At 48.8% G+C, this 14565-nt stretch overlaps 1 protein-coding gene across 3 annotated transcripts in view; it reads left to right on the forward strand.

Moving 5' to 3' along the window:
* The window catches only part of STX3 (syntaxin 3), a 42330-nt gene extending 27796 nt beyond the window's left edge, over nucleotides 1-14534 (forward strand). The window contains exons 5-11 of one of the 3 annotated variants that reach the window (XM_044259386.1): nucleotides 610-677; nucleotides 2301-2409; nucleotides 3493-3566; nucleotides 3752-3886; nucleotides 5618-5728; nucleotides 7173-7286; nucleotides 9484-14534. In XM_044259386.1, the coding sequence (XP_044115321.1) occupies nucleotides 610-677; nucleotides 2301-2409; nucleotides 3493-3566; nucleotides 3752-3886; nucleotides 5618-5728; nucleotides 7173-7256 (581 nt within the window). In that variant the 3' untranslated portion in view covers nucleotides 7257-7286; nucleotides 9484-14534. The remainder of the gene's footprint in view (nucleotides 1-609; nucleotides 678-2300; nucleotides 2410-3492; nucleotides 3567-3751; nucleotides 3887-5617; nucleotides 5729-7172; nucleotides 7287-9483) is intronic. The other 2 variants (XM_044259385.1, XM_044259387.1) reach the window with 2 other exon arrangements.
* Nucleotides 14535-14565: the final 31 nt, after the last annotated feature.

Below are 14565 nucleotides of genomic sequence, written 5' to 3' on the forward strand. Positions count from 1 at the left end.
ACCCCGGTCACAGACTGGGTACCCCTAGGGCCAGAAAGGTCCCTTTCTTCCAGCTGCACTTTTGCCCCGTTGTTTTGGGAATGCAGGCTGTTGGTCAGGGAGTGGAGGCAGCACTTAACCATATCTTCCCCCCAAACGAATCACAGTCCCTGTTTTCTTGGACAGAGGGGGAGGTGGCTAGGGGCAGCTTCCAGTAGTAGCTGGGAGAGTGTGCAGAGCCCTGTGTGTTCTCATCCACTGCCCGCTGGGTGGGGGAGGTGCTGTCCTTGCTCCGTTCTGCACATGAGAGGACAGGAACACTAAGATGACATGGCCTTCCCAGAGTCACGCAGCTAGCGAGTGGCAGGGCAAGGATTTGAGCCCGAGCCTCCTGCTGACAGAGACTCTTGCTGTTAGCTGGGCCACGGTACAGTCAAGACCTGGTCCAGGAAAGGGTGTGGGACGTGAGGCCTGTGGCTCCCTGGTGAGCTGGTGTGTCGGGACGGTGGGTGCCTGTTGTGTCTACATCCGCGGGCTGGGTGTGAGGGGGGTGCGGGAGCCTTGCACTGAGCTGTGTCTTGGAGGAGAGCGGCGATGGTGTTGCCGGAGTAAGCTTGCTGTGCTCCGCAGGTATGGAGAGGCACATCGAGGAGGATGAGGTCCGGTCGTCCGCAGACCTTCGGATTCGGAAATCCCAGGTAAGATGTTCCCTGATCATTTCATCCAGTCTTAACTTTGTTGTTGTTGTCATTCTTAGCTGTGGAGCCTCCCCCCTACCCAAGTACAGTTCTTGTTTGGACTCATTTGGAAGAACCGGTAAAGGATTGCTGCCCAGGCTGAAGCAGGAGAGGGGCCGGAGGCCAGGCTTGTGGCCCCTCGCCACCCGGGCTTCTCTGAGGAGGCCCTTAGAGAACTTCTGAGGTCCCCCTGGGCACAGCTGCAGAATTATTCACCTCCTGAGGGCATGGAGGTTTTCTCTCTGAAGATTACGGTCATTAGTTGTCCAGTTTGGAGTTAGGCTCTCCGGTGGTGATCAAAGATAGGATCCGCGTCCTCAGAGAACTGTCAGTCACAAGTGGCATGAGGAGGCGGTCACATAGGACCCAACAGAGCGGTGGGAAGACTCAGTGACGTGCACGGTGCTCTCAGCATTCACAGAGCTGGGGCAGAGTTGGGGGCAGTCAGAGGGGGCTGGGCCTTGGGTGAGCAAGAGTGGCAGCGTGGACAGGCTCAGGGGTAGAGAGGCTCCTGTAAGAGGCGTGGGGACAGGAGTGGTGGTTATGTTAGTAGCAGTTGTGGTAGTGATGGGGGTGGGGCAGGGGTGAGGGGCAGGCATGGAGAGAACAGCCTGTCTGGAGAGAAAAGTTAGTTGTGGGCTCGTGGCCGTTGAGGTTTTTTTTAATTTTTTTATTTGATAGACAGAGATGATAAGTAGGCAGAGAAGCAGTCAGAGAGAGAAGGGGAAGCAGGCTTCCTGCTGAGCAGGGAGCCTGATGCAGGGCTTGATTCCAGGACCCTGAGATCATGACCTGAGCCGAAGGCAGAGGCTTAACCCACTGAGCCATCCAGGTGCTCCCTGGCTGTTGAGTTTTTATCAAGAACTTAGTGCTGTACTTCAGAGATCTCTGAATACCTGTCCGGGGAACCAGGTAGCCTGTGTCCATTTCCTTCAGCTTGCATTCTGTTAGGAGACAGTCTGAGAGCCTCCCGAAAGTGGGACCAGAGTGGGGGAGGGCCGAGAGGCAGGTGTCTCTTGCTGGGCTTCTGCAGTGACTTTGGTTTGAATGTGCGTGCTGCAAATACTGGTGATTTTGCAAGGGTGAAGCCAGTAGGCCTTGATGTGGAGAGGTGGGCAGGGAGTAGAAATCATGGTGAAGACTGGAACACAGGCACAGGGGGCTGTTGAGCGAATGCATTGCGTTACAGGCAGGGGAAGATACGGAGGTCAGGTTGGGTAAGAACTCACGAATTTTGGCAGGTTTTGGATTTGGAAGGGAGTCTGGCAGCTTTAGAAAGCAAGCCAAAGGTTGTGCCAGAAAAAGGCAGCTAGTCGTGTGGATGCAGGGCTCTCCTTTGCCTCAGGATTACCACGTGAGGTCAGCAGACAGATGCTGGACACATGCCTTGGAAAGGTCAGCAGACTCTCCTGATGGTGTGAAGTTAGGAAAGCAGAACGCCGAGTCTCACACCTGGTCTTCCCTTCCAAGGCCAGCGCTGCCGCAGACTGGGCCGTGTGGGGCGAGGGGCGCGGGCTCTCTAACAGTGAGGGCTCCCCGGCCTTCCGCTCCGGGGGGCTCACTGCACTCGGATGGTTCCCACAGCACTCCGTCCTGTCCCGGAAGTTTGTGGAGGTGATGACCAGATACAACGAGGCTCAGGTGGACTTCCGCGAACGCAGTAAAGGGCGAATCCAGCGGCAGCTCGAAATCAGTACGTGTGTGAAGTTTGGCGCGCGCCCCTGCGCCTTTCCCTGCCCCGGGCTGTCTGTCCCCAGTCGGGAGAACTGGGAGAGCGAGCGGCAGCCCCCGCTTGGCCGCCGGCCTGCATTCGCACCCGAGCCCAGGAGAGGCCTTCGGTCACCGGCGTGTCCGATGCCCGTCGTGGCTGAGGGTGGCGCGATGCTTGTGGGCCCGGGTTGTTTGGTTCCTGCGGGCGCCAGCGTTTCCTCACACGGAGGGGAGGCGCCTGCTGACAGTTGCTGTCCTGGGGACCTGTGACATCTTTTTGTTGTGTCTTTGACAGCAGAGAACATTTATGAGATGATAGTATGGCGCCGGGTGCTGTGAGGAACGTGACAGATGTGACAGACATGACATGACATTCAGGGACTCGGGGCGCTGCAGGGTGCCAAGGGCTCTAAGTGGAGGAAGTGTGTGAAGCAGCACGTGGTCAGAGGCACGCGAGTGTGTCTGGGAGTGCTGCCCCGGTGCAGCCTGGGAAGAGGGAGCCCTTGGGAAGAGCAGTGAGGGGTTCGGTGGAGGAGGGCGGGCTCGCCTGGGAACTGGCTCCCTGTCCTCCGAGGCACAGTGCATGGGCCGGTCAGCTCTCTGGGCAGGAAGGGATGTGGTCAGACTCGTGCTTCAGGAAGTAACCGCGTGTCATGCTAAGGGTGCACTGGATTAGCGGAGAAATCAGAAGGAAGCAAGACGCATCGGGGGGCTCTCAGGGGTGTGTTATAAAGTCCACTGTCTTTAGAGTGAAGTTACCGTGTTCCATATGGTAAAAGTTCCAGAGACCTTTTTTTTTTTTTTTTTTTTTTAAGATTTTATTTGTTTGAGAGAGGCAGAGATAGTAACAGAGAGCATGAGCGAGCACGAGCTGGGAGAGGGAGAAGCAGACTCTTCGCTGAGCAGGGAGCTCAGGATGTGGGGCTCGAGCCCAGGACCCTGGGATCATGACCCGAGTTGATAGCCAGTGCTTAACTGACTGAGCCACCCAGGCTCCCTTTTCAGGGAACTTTGAATTGGTGTGCTTTGATCTTGTATTTGATGCTCTACTTCTTTCGTTATAAAGCTGGCAAAAAGACCACAGATGAGGAGCTGGAGGAGATGCTGGAGAGTGGGAACCCTGCCATCTTCACTTCTGGGGTGAGTGTCCAGGAGCTGGGATGCAAGTCCCTGTCGTGGAGACGGGAGGCTGCCGTGGAGTTGTGTGTGGTTGGTGAGGGCAGGGCTGCAGGTGCAGGGAGGCAGGGAGGCAGCGGGCTTGGCTGGAGTGTGAGTGGGGGCTATGGCAGGGGTGCCGGCTGATGGTCTTTGGTGGCCTGTTGTAGATCATCGACTCTCAGATTTCCAAGCAAGCCCTCAGTGAGATCGAAGGGCGGCACAAGGACATCGTGAGGCTGGAGAGCAGCATCAAGGAGCTTCATGACATGTTTATGGACATCGCCATGCTGGTGGAGAATCAGGTAACCGGCCTCGGGCACCACCCTGGGCAGAGGGAAGAAAGCTCAGGTCCTACTGAGAAGGGCGCACTCCTGAGAAGGGTGGACTGGAGAGTCAGGTGAGGTACGGTGGGGGAATCATCGGGAATCTTCACATGGGGTAACAGGATCCCAGTGTCCTGGAAAGGAACGCCCTCCCGCGTCCGTCTCAGCCTTGTCCTCTTGCCCGCTCCTTCGGCCTCACTTCTGCCTACTGTGGGGTTTGATGGGCTTGGTCAAGTATTGCCTCCTTCTGTCTCAGCACCTCTTGTGCCCTTTTACCTGGGGATGTGGGTTCTTAATGGGGTTGCCTTAAAGCAGCCTCCTGATGGGAACTATTTCATGGGTGACACCAAAGACAGGATCATTTCCCCAGTTCATGGTGAAAAGTTAGCTTTCCCAGAGACTTTAATTTTTCCCCATTTTTGTTTTTTCTTCTGTGTGTTTTCCCCAAAATTTTGGCACTTTTTGCTAAGGAACAAGAGCAGATAACAAAAGGAAGGAAGGAACAGTAGAATAATATTTATGGGAACACTCGGAACACCCATCCCATGGTTTGACAGCTTATTTTGTCCCTGGGCTGCTCGCTCAAGGCCGTGCGTCCCTGTCACCTGTACGCGATGCTGGCTCCACATGGTCAGGCGGCCACTGGTCCTTAAGACGCAGAGATGCCTCGGTGTCCATGCGTGCCACCGTTACCGTGAACCCCCTGGCTGCTCTGCCGCCTGGGAAGGACTGAAAACTGCTCCTTGTGGAGGGGCTGCAAAACCTAACTGAAGCCCGAGCACTACTTGGCTGCTTTCCGACGGCCGTCCCCTGCTCAGGGCCCGGCTGCCTTTCCTCCGTCCCCTTCTGGCCTTTCGGACCATTCCTGAAGTGCCTTCTTCCCTGCTCTTCTTTTTTCTCTCCTCGCGGCCTTGCTGAGGACTTGGTTTGAGAGTCGAGTGTTGGTAAGTGCCTTTCTCTGCTTACAGAGTGCCGTCAAGCAATGGGTTGGGTCAAGGCAGGTCTTGGTAGCGGAGGGGTGTTCCCATCCTACGATGCTCAGAATTAATTGGAGTGACCAGACTTCTGTGTCAGGAAGTAATTGCTGGGAGATGGTTGGGAACCTCACCAAGAGACTGTTGTCTCTTAATAACCTCGTAGATATAAGATGTAACCAGATAGCTTAGGTAAACCCCATGCCTGTCACTTAGGGGCTTGGGAGTATCTCTTGGAGAAAGCGGATGTTCCCAACCATGGATGTTGACAGCTCCCGTTTGCTAGCACTGTTCCGAAGCACAAGTCCGCACACTTGCCTCATGCCAAATGAACTTGGTTCAGGTCTGCATGACCAGGAAGAGGCCAGCATCCCAGTTATGCCCTAAGATACTTTTATTTTGGTTCCTCTCCTCATATGCTTAATTAAAAACAGAGCAGTGGTGGTGGGGTCAGTCTTAGGACACGTATTTACCAGGCATCTTGACAGTGTGCTCCAAGTGCCCCCCGCAGTGCCTGTCCCCAGAGAAGTGGTACTGAGGTTTGCTTGTGTGAGTGACCACAACCAAGGACTGGGGAGCCATAGGTAATCCCATGGAAGATGGAACGTGTGCCCCACAAAGGACTTCCCCATGCAACTCTTTGCATTCGGGATTATAACAGAAGGCCCTGTCCCCAGGGAGCTCTGACTGTCCTGGGGCAGGTTTATGGGGTGTGACTTGTGTCTGTCCTTTGCAGGGTGAGATGCTAGATAACATAGAGCTGAATGTCATGCACACAGTGGACCATGTGGAGAAGGCACGGGAAGAAACTAAAAGAGCCGTGAAGTACCAGGGTCAGGCCCGGAAGGTGAGACTCTCCAGCGGCCTTCAGAGAAGAGAGTCCATTCTGCTTGCTCTCTCTCGCTCTTTCTCTCTTCCCTCTGCCTGTCTCCTTTTCTGCTGCCACTACCTCTTGCATCCGGGCAAAGGGAGCCATGATTGACCGTATCGAGAACAACATGGACCAGTCAGTGGGCTTTGTGGAGCGAGCCGTGGCGGATACCAAAAAGGCTGTCAAGTATCAGAGTGAAGCTCGGAGGGTGAGCGCCTCAGTCTCCACGGGTCCGGCTTGCTCCTCCTCTCTCTGGTCCTCCCCACCTGTGTCCTTGAGCCCACGCTTTTTCTCTCTGTCCTGGCTTCATCCCAAAACCCGTGTCAGCCTTTCGCAGAGAGTAGCTCCTTCCTTCCCTGGCGTGCCTTGCATGGATCTGGCTCACATGTTCTCTACCCAGGAACCCACACTTGAAGGCAGTTCTACAGGGTGGATGCGTTGCCCAGTGTCACTGCTAGTCTCCTGGACAGAGCTCCCAATCCTTTCAGATGTCACACTTGACTCCTCTGTTCTTCAGAAACCTGTTCACTCTCCTCCACTCCATTAACCAGGCCCAGCCCTCTTTTCTCTGCTGTGAACCCCGTGCTGTGCTGGTCTCCGAGCAACATTACCTCCTATGTTATGGAACACCTGTTATTCCTACTTACAGGTGAAACAGTTGAGGATCAGACGTTCCGTAATTGGCTTCATGGTACCGAGTAGTATAGGAGTGGGATTCCAGTTCAGATTCCAGTCACGCACTTTCCACTGTACCAGCGCTATTTACCCTCTTCTGCTGCCCCTGTTGCTTGAGGACTTCTAAGCTTCTCTGCCCACTGGGGTAGCCAGCTCTGGTGGCTTGCACTTTTTAGACTGTTCTTTTCTGACTACTTCTCCTGGGCTCTGATACTTTCGTTCTTCAGTTCTTTTTCTTCCTACTTCACCCATTGCTTGTGCAGGGATTCAAGGAGTTGGGAAGTTATTTTACCTGATGAATCCAGGCTGGGTCACAACCGGACCACAGTCCCGCTTTCTGATCCCCAGTCCCTGTGCTTTAGGGGAGAGACAGAAGTTTGAAATTAGAACTGTTTGAAAATATACACTTCTTTTTGAACAGGAAAAATTGGTCCCTTGATCCTATGGCCCGTTGTTGCTAGGAGATCCTGTGATGGTGGTTTTTTAAATCTGTGCATGCACATAAGACTGAAGTGTGAGCTAAGAGCCGACAGAAGCTCCGTTATTTCCATTTGCTGGCCTTGCTAGCCAGGAAGTCACTTAAGATATGTAAAATATCCTAGTAGAATGTCTTAATGGAGAGCTATAGTCTTTTTTGGGTTAATAAGAGTCTTTCAGTGTGGACGTGAGAGGGGTTGGGTTTTGGATGAATTGTTATTTGGTTGTTTCTAATGATGGTTTGTTTTGTTTCTCTTATCCTCTCCAGAAATTGATAATTATCATTGTGGTAGTAGTGGTGTTGCTGGGCATTTTAGCATTGATTATTGGACTTTCCGTTGGGCTGAAGTAATGGTGGCCCGAGTGGCTGCTGCACTGAAATGTAAGTAAATGGAAGGTTCTCGGGGATTCTGGATTGTCTTTCTCTTGAGAAATTGGCCTGGGGTTTCGCATGGCAGTGCTCTTCTTTTGTGATTGTCTTTGCATACACAGAGCTCTCTCGGACTTTCCATCGTCTGTGCCTTCTTTCATCTCCTTAAAATACTCTTCTGGGCTTCTAGCCCTGGAGAAACTTCTCTTCTGAGCCAGGCTCCCATTGGTTCCTCTCCTGGGGACTCTGTCCCAGCCCTTTTTCTTACACCGAGTGTCACCACCTTTCCTGACACACCTGAGCACCACGTTTTTGCTCCTTTCGCTCGGGAAGCATGCTCCTGATTGGGAACAATCTGTGTCCTGGGTCTGGGGTTCATCTTCTGAATTCTTGCTGACTTTGATGGATGTTGGCTTTGCTTTCCATATCCTTTTTAGTGTTAAGAAAGCTCTGGGTTGGCGTGTGGGGTGGTGCGGTTTTGTTTGTGGCTGATGGGTTGGATCTTGAATGATAAAGCAGTTAACATTTTTGAGTGTTGAGTCATGCCAGACCGTGTACTGAACACCTCATACACACGTCCTTGAATCCCAACACCTTCTGGAGGTAGGTACTGTTGTTTACCGTATTTTACAGACAAAGACACTCAGGCTTATAAAGAGATGTTAAGTCAAAGGATAAGTTTGAACACACAGCTGATGGGGGGTTTAGGAGAGTTCTTTCTTACGTCTTAGCTTCACTTTGTGAAACCAGGTAGCCATTTATCATTGTCTACAAAGTCTAGAGAACCTTGGAGGAGAGCGAGTTTAAAATTTAGGTTATCAGTTTCTTTAAAATCTGGTGAAAAGAATAGAGCTGACCACTGAATCAGGGCTTCATGGGCATAGCAGTGTGATGGGAATGGCCTAATTGGCCCTGTTAACACACTTGTAACTTCCTAAATATTACTTTTCTGGATAAAGTATAGGATGTAATGTTAACAAAAACTTCTAAAACAGAAACCGTAAACAGAATTAATTTTTAATATTATTGTTGATGACCTTGTGGCATGCTCACACACTCACACATGGTCCACAGACTTCAGAGTATATCATCAGTGGTTTTAGACCCGGTCCAAAAATCCTGTGCGTCATTCCACATCCCTAAAATCTCTTGGTGAATCTAATTTTCAACGCAAGATTGTGAGTATACTCTGAATTATTTAATACTTCCCCAAAGTTGGGGTTTTGCGATTACAGTGTTACTGTAACGAATGGTGTGACTAATCTCTATTTTTCTCATTTTTATTTTCTCTTTATTTTGAAATTAGAGAATTAGGATTGCTGAGGTAATAGATACAAATGTCTTCAATACTTGTCACATTACTTCCACGTTGGTGCCCAGACCTGATCCTTTTTTTCATTTTTGCTTCTGTGTGCCTCTTCCTTCTTCCTGCTCCTGTGAGCCAGAGGGTCTCAAAATCAGATAATTATAGCACTGAACAACAACTTCTTCTTGAGAATGTAAATGAATCCCTTTTTTAAATGAGGAGACTAATGAATGTATTGTTTTTAGTTGACTTACCTGATGTCCAAGAGGCTGCCTCTTGCTGAGCAGTGTTGAATTTACTGTAGTGTGTTCTATGTCCATGAAGTCACGACTGGTTGCTCCTTTTAGGTCTGGACCCACCTGTCCCTCCCATGTGGCCTGAGGACGAGGTCTCTGAACAGGAGGGAGGGAAGACAGCCTACCTTTGACTCCCTAGTTGTGTGCCAGGTACTATTCTAAGATAGTAACATGGTCCCTGTTTTCAGATGGGAAACTCTGAAGCTCAGTGAAGTCAAGAAACTTGTCCAGGCTTACCCAGCCATTTAAGAGGAGCAGCCATGATGACCTCTGAACTTCTCTTTATTCTTTTCACATTGTAAGAGAAGTGTGGAGCAGAGGAGTAATGGAGCAGAAGATTCCAGTTCTGCAGCTTGTACTTGAAAAGCGCTGATGAGGACCCTGTAGAGAGAACAGGTGCTTTTGTGCAGTGACTGCCTCCCGCTGATGTGACAGCCTGTCTGAAGGATTACAAGAAGTCCAGGGACTTTTTTTCCCCCTCTCATAATACAGCTTTTTGTTTCTGTCACAGCAGGGTATTTAGTTCTGGATCCAGGCCTGTCTTGGGTTTGTCTGTAGGATTTCTCAGGTTTAGTGTTGACTTCTCCATCACTTTCCTTTTTTGCAGTGACGTCTGATCTTCTGTCTCCACCTTCTAGGTTTGTGACTAAGTGTTAATGTTGCTCTCCACCATCGTTCTGTGCACTGATCAGCAACTCCTTCCCGTGCCTCTCTTAGAACCCGATTTCACTCCAACCTGGTATGGCCACCCTTGTCTTCAGATGGGAATGGAGTTTGAATGGCTTTCCTGAGAGAGAGTGGGACCTGTTCCTTTGTTTCCTTGTAACCGTCCTTGGACCTGACCCAGCAAACAACTTAGCCCCGGAGGAAGCTAATCTGCCTGATGTAACCCTGAGTTCTCAGAACCTTCTCCTGCCCCACCAACTCTGAAGTACCTTCTCTCCTGGACAGTATGAACCAACCCAGCTTTTCTTTGTTCCCTCTGAATGTGTCAAAGTAAGCCTTGCACCTTGGAAAGCTGATTTCAAACCTTCCCAGGGTGCTGTATTTTCTACCTCATGGAGTATTCTTCTCCCAGAAATTGCAACGTATTTTTTAAGGGGTATCTTTAACAACACAAAGGGATTCTTCCAAGCGTGGTGACAATAAGGCTCAGCTCGAGCCTTGTACTTGGCAGGGTCTTGGTCCTCATAGTTTGTTGTCCCTATGTCTTGAAAATATGTGGAACTGGCAGATGTCACTTTGGTCTTAGCAGCTGACTTGTTTGAAGTTCAATCTTAAATTAAGCTCTTGGTATGTTCAGCTTCATGGCCAACTTCAGTCTTTATGTTGTGTTCTCTCATGTTTACTCAAGGAGGCACCAGGATGATACGGTTGTCTGAGGTTACCATTTGTAAAGGCTGAAGGTATGAGATACTTGTTTGCCTCTCTGAGTCTTGGAAACCGGCTGTTCTCCTTTGGAGCGATGCTTTGTGAAGCCACTGCCTTGAGGCCAAAAATAACCAGGCACTTAAAATTGGGCCAGGGACAAGGTGCTTGAGTCTCAGGCTCTGGAAATGCTTAGATTGGTGCGAGTGTTCAGTCACTCATTTCATATGTTCCAGATGTACTTCTATAATCGTGTGTGAGACGTACATATATATTTGCCTGTCTCTCTCAGGAAGTAGGAAACTAGAAATGGAGAATATTATAACATCAAAAAACAAAAACAAAAACAAAAACCTTGGGCTGAGCTAAAAATTAGGTAAGACATTTGCTTATTTGCAAATGAATCACAGCAGAAATAGGATCTCCCTGTGTCATTGAGAGACCTTGTTTTCTGGATGAGTGCTGGGACGATCATAGATCTTCGGGGTTAGGACTACACTGATCCCACTGTTTTTCTGCTTGGCAGACAGCTATGACAAGTTTTGGCACCTCTCCTTGCTGCTGCATAGGTGAGGCTTGTCCTGAGAGTATCCCACAGCAATCTTAGATCATTCCCGGGGCCTTTAGGATGATCCTGTCTCCAGGGCTGAGACAGCTGGGGGAGACCGGGGACTACTGAGTAGCTGGTATTGCTGCCAGGTAAATGAGCTTGACAGGTTCTTTGTCTCCTCCCCAATTCTTATCATGGAGGAAGCAACAGCCAGGAAATGATTTCAAGTGTAGTGACTATGGTGACCCAGTGGTGAGCCCCTTAGATTCCCTGCCAGTCTCCCTGATGTATAGTTGAACTTCGACACTCTAGGATAGAGTGAGCACCTAATCCAGGCACTGCCCTGAGCTTCCTTTGCAAAGGCTACGTACTCCGTCATTGCTCAGCACTCCGACAGAGCCAAAGGGATGCCCTCTTCCCATGGCTATGAAGTCAGACAGTGGACTGGCTCCAGCAACGAGGGAAGACAAGCTCTTAACCATAGGCCTTTGTTGAGCCCTGGGGCTTAGTTTGGAATACAATAAGTGAAGGTTTTTTTTTGTCATTTGTGTTTTTTAAATGTAAACTTGATTATTTTATTGATAATTTAAAAATAAATGACTTTATATTGATCCTGAAACAGTTCTTCCTCTATTTCCCTACAAAACAGTGGTTGGGTGCCACCATGTGGTGGTTTTGTTTAGGTTTTGGAAACAAGGGTTACAGTGATTTTATCCATGTGCCAGACTGCAAGGATCAAAAGTTCTAATTTTTGAAAATGTTTTAACTCTCAAAGAATATGGTTTAACTATATTTGAGTTTCAGGTTTAAGGTGGTCTCCCTAAGAATTCAGTTCACTCATCAGGAGTATCTGTCTCTAGGAGGAGATGGGGTAGCTCTGGTGTGGTGGGAACCAGAGAGCAGAACAACATACTGAACATCCTCAGAGACTGCTGTTGATCTCATTTTGAATCTCTTGCCTGAAAGCAACGCTTCTAGTAACATCCTGGGTTCTTAAAGCCAGATCCATCACCCTTTCCCTTCACATCTTCCTCCGTGTCTAGATCCACTTTCGCCTTCCTTCCCCTGCAACTCTGCGCAGTGATGCTGCTTCTCACATGCTTTTTCTTTCCTTGTCTGGATGAGCAGAAGAAGATCATGATCATGATCTGCTGTATTATCCTTGCGATCATCTTAGCTTCTACCATTGGGGGCATATTTGCCTGAAAAAGGTGAGCCATTTGTGGGGAGATGATTTTTTTCTTTCACTTACTTGAAACTCTTACATGCTTAAAAGCACTTATCGCTGGTTCCCCAGATTTGGGAGGGAACAGGTATTAGACTAGAAAAAGGCTGGAGAGAACTATGAAAAAAGGTTTCATAGAGAAGTACGGGTGAATAACGAGTTGGCTATAGATCGGGAGGCAGGGGGCAGTCTGCTCTGTTTAGTATGATTTGTAGAAGGATGTTGACTTCCTGCAGCAAAATTTGGATGGTGGTGTCTGGGAATGGCTAAAGGAGAAAGAATTAGTTCTTGCACTGGAAGCACCCCTCTCTAGTAGGAGAGAACCAGCCAGTAACCCCAGAGTAAATTAATGTCCTCTCTTTGAGGGTTAGGACCGTTAGTGCAGACTTGCCAAGTAGACTCTTTGCCCCTGCAGAGGAAGCACTTGGTGATCCTGGCTTCAAACCTCCTGTTGTATAACCTGTGATTTTTTTCCCCTTCCGTTACCCCTTGTAGTCCTCACCGATGGAGCCTCGGGCGGCACTTTTAATCCTCCTTCCACTTTTCTGTGGTGCCATCACTTCTCCACTGCAGATTCCTCAACAGCTACTCCTTTCCACTGTGAAACCTATGACATAGGGTCTCCATCAACCACCTCTTAAAAGTTATGCAAAGGTAGACTTAGGACAGTGCGGGATTGAGCGGGGGGGGGCAGGGCTGAAGGAACGCGAGCTGGTTAGGAAGGTGGTGTCAAGGAGAGGCTGATGGGTAGAGAACACGTGCTTGTTGGGGAAATAAAACAGAGCCAGGCAGGTATTAGAGCACACCCAGTTCATCAGCATTTAATTTTCTCTGACCAGTACCAGGCGCGTTATGTCTGGTCTTCAGGTTCTTCTAGGTCTCACCTTTGACCAACGCTCCATCTACTTCCTTCTTCAGGGTCTGATAGTCTAAAGTGAAGATGGTCTAACCACAGGTGCCACGCATGTCTTGCTCACAGCCGCGTCCCCAGTCCTTAGTACAGTGCTTGCCACTTACAGATGTTCAAGGATGGGTTGACTTAATTAGCTGTAATTAAGCTCTGATTTCTGCTCATGGTTGAGTCCGTGGGTTTTACTTTGAAACCTTTTAAGGCATCAGTGGTAAGCAGGTTTGTTAGTATGAGAGGCTGTGTGCAAATACCTGTGAAGGGGCTGATTCACTTATGCAAATATATGACAGGCTTCCCACTACTGTGACATGGTCTTTTTTTATGAATGGTGATGGGAGTTGACAGTCTCTCACTCTCAAAGACTGCTGGTCCCCGGATTGTGGCTCCCAAACAAAAGAAACTGGTTTATACCATGACTAAACTCCCGACAAGCATCAGGACCATGCTCTATGAACTGTAACAGAGAGGAGAGATCAAGTCAGAAAAGTAACAGGCAGCTACCACTTGCATCGTTTCTTACATGGTTCATGTTGCTAGCTGAAACTGAATTTTCTTGGCCAGCAGTGTGCCTAAAACTATCCTGAACAATGGCTCCAATTCAAAGTTCAGATGTGTTCTAATGCAATTTAGTAATTATATTACAAGAGCTTCACTACAAATACATTAACCACCACCATGTGCAACTCTTGAGGACCATGTAACTGTTTAGATATAATTGCACTTTTGAAAGATTACTTTCTTTGCCACACATCTTTTATAAGAAAGCGGGATTTAAAAAAAAGCTGACGTTTCAAGTCAGTGTGCTCTTTCTACCCATTTTCAAAAGCAAATGGTGTACTATTTCTATCCATTTGTATTTCTTTCAGTTTGAATAGAGGATAGAAAACTGCTGGGTAGTTCTGGAAGAGATGAATCTTGTTACAGACCAGACAGGAAGGTGGAGCCATGGGGATTTGAGACACATGGGGCCTTTATTCATCCAACAGTAACTAGTTGAGTGCTGTGCAGCACCGCACTGTCCTAGAACCTGTGGGGCCACAAAGGTAGAGCCAAATACATGCCCTCCTCGGAGTTTCAGACCTAGGAAAGGCCAACTTCAACTTTTATCACTTACTTGTGTTAAAAGGCAAGGGTATGTTCCTTATCATATTGTCCAACATTCCCCTTTGTCTTCCAAAATTGAGAGATGGGTAGTTGGGCATAAATAAATATCTGTTGAATTAATGTATGTACCGGTGTGTTTTTGCTTTCCAAAAACATCTGTAACTAGTAAAGACAGCAACTATCTCCTGTGTAAAGGGTGGTACAGAATTCTCCCAGTGTCCAAAAGTAGTGTTCCTAAAACTGAAACCATGTACAGTGAAAAATTACCATTTTGTAAAAGCAAAAATCTTCAGATTTCTTTCAGTTTGAGGAAAACAGGTACCAATGTAGCTCTTTGGTAAAAGTGAAGCGATGTGAAGCAGACTTGGACAGCAAGGAAACCCAGGCAGATATTAAATCCAACTTACACAGAGATGGGAGATGGAGGCATTTGTTTCAGCCCTGAAGATCTGCATCTTACAGCTGGGGAGAACTGGACCCACTCACAATCAGTAAAGCTGGCTCGGTAATCATTTAAGGATTAGGAGTGACC

Source organism: Neovison vison, chromosome 7 (genome assembly GCF_020171115.1).
Source record: "Neovison vison isolate M4711 chromosome 7, ASM_NN_V1, whole genome shotgun sequence".
In the NCBI taxonomy this organism is placed as follows: Eukaryota; Metazoa; Chordata; class Mammalia; order Carnivora; family Mustelidae; genus Neogale; species Neogale vison.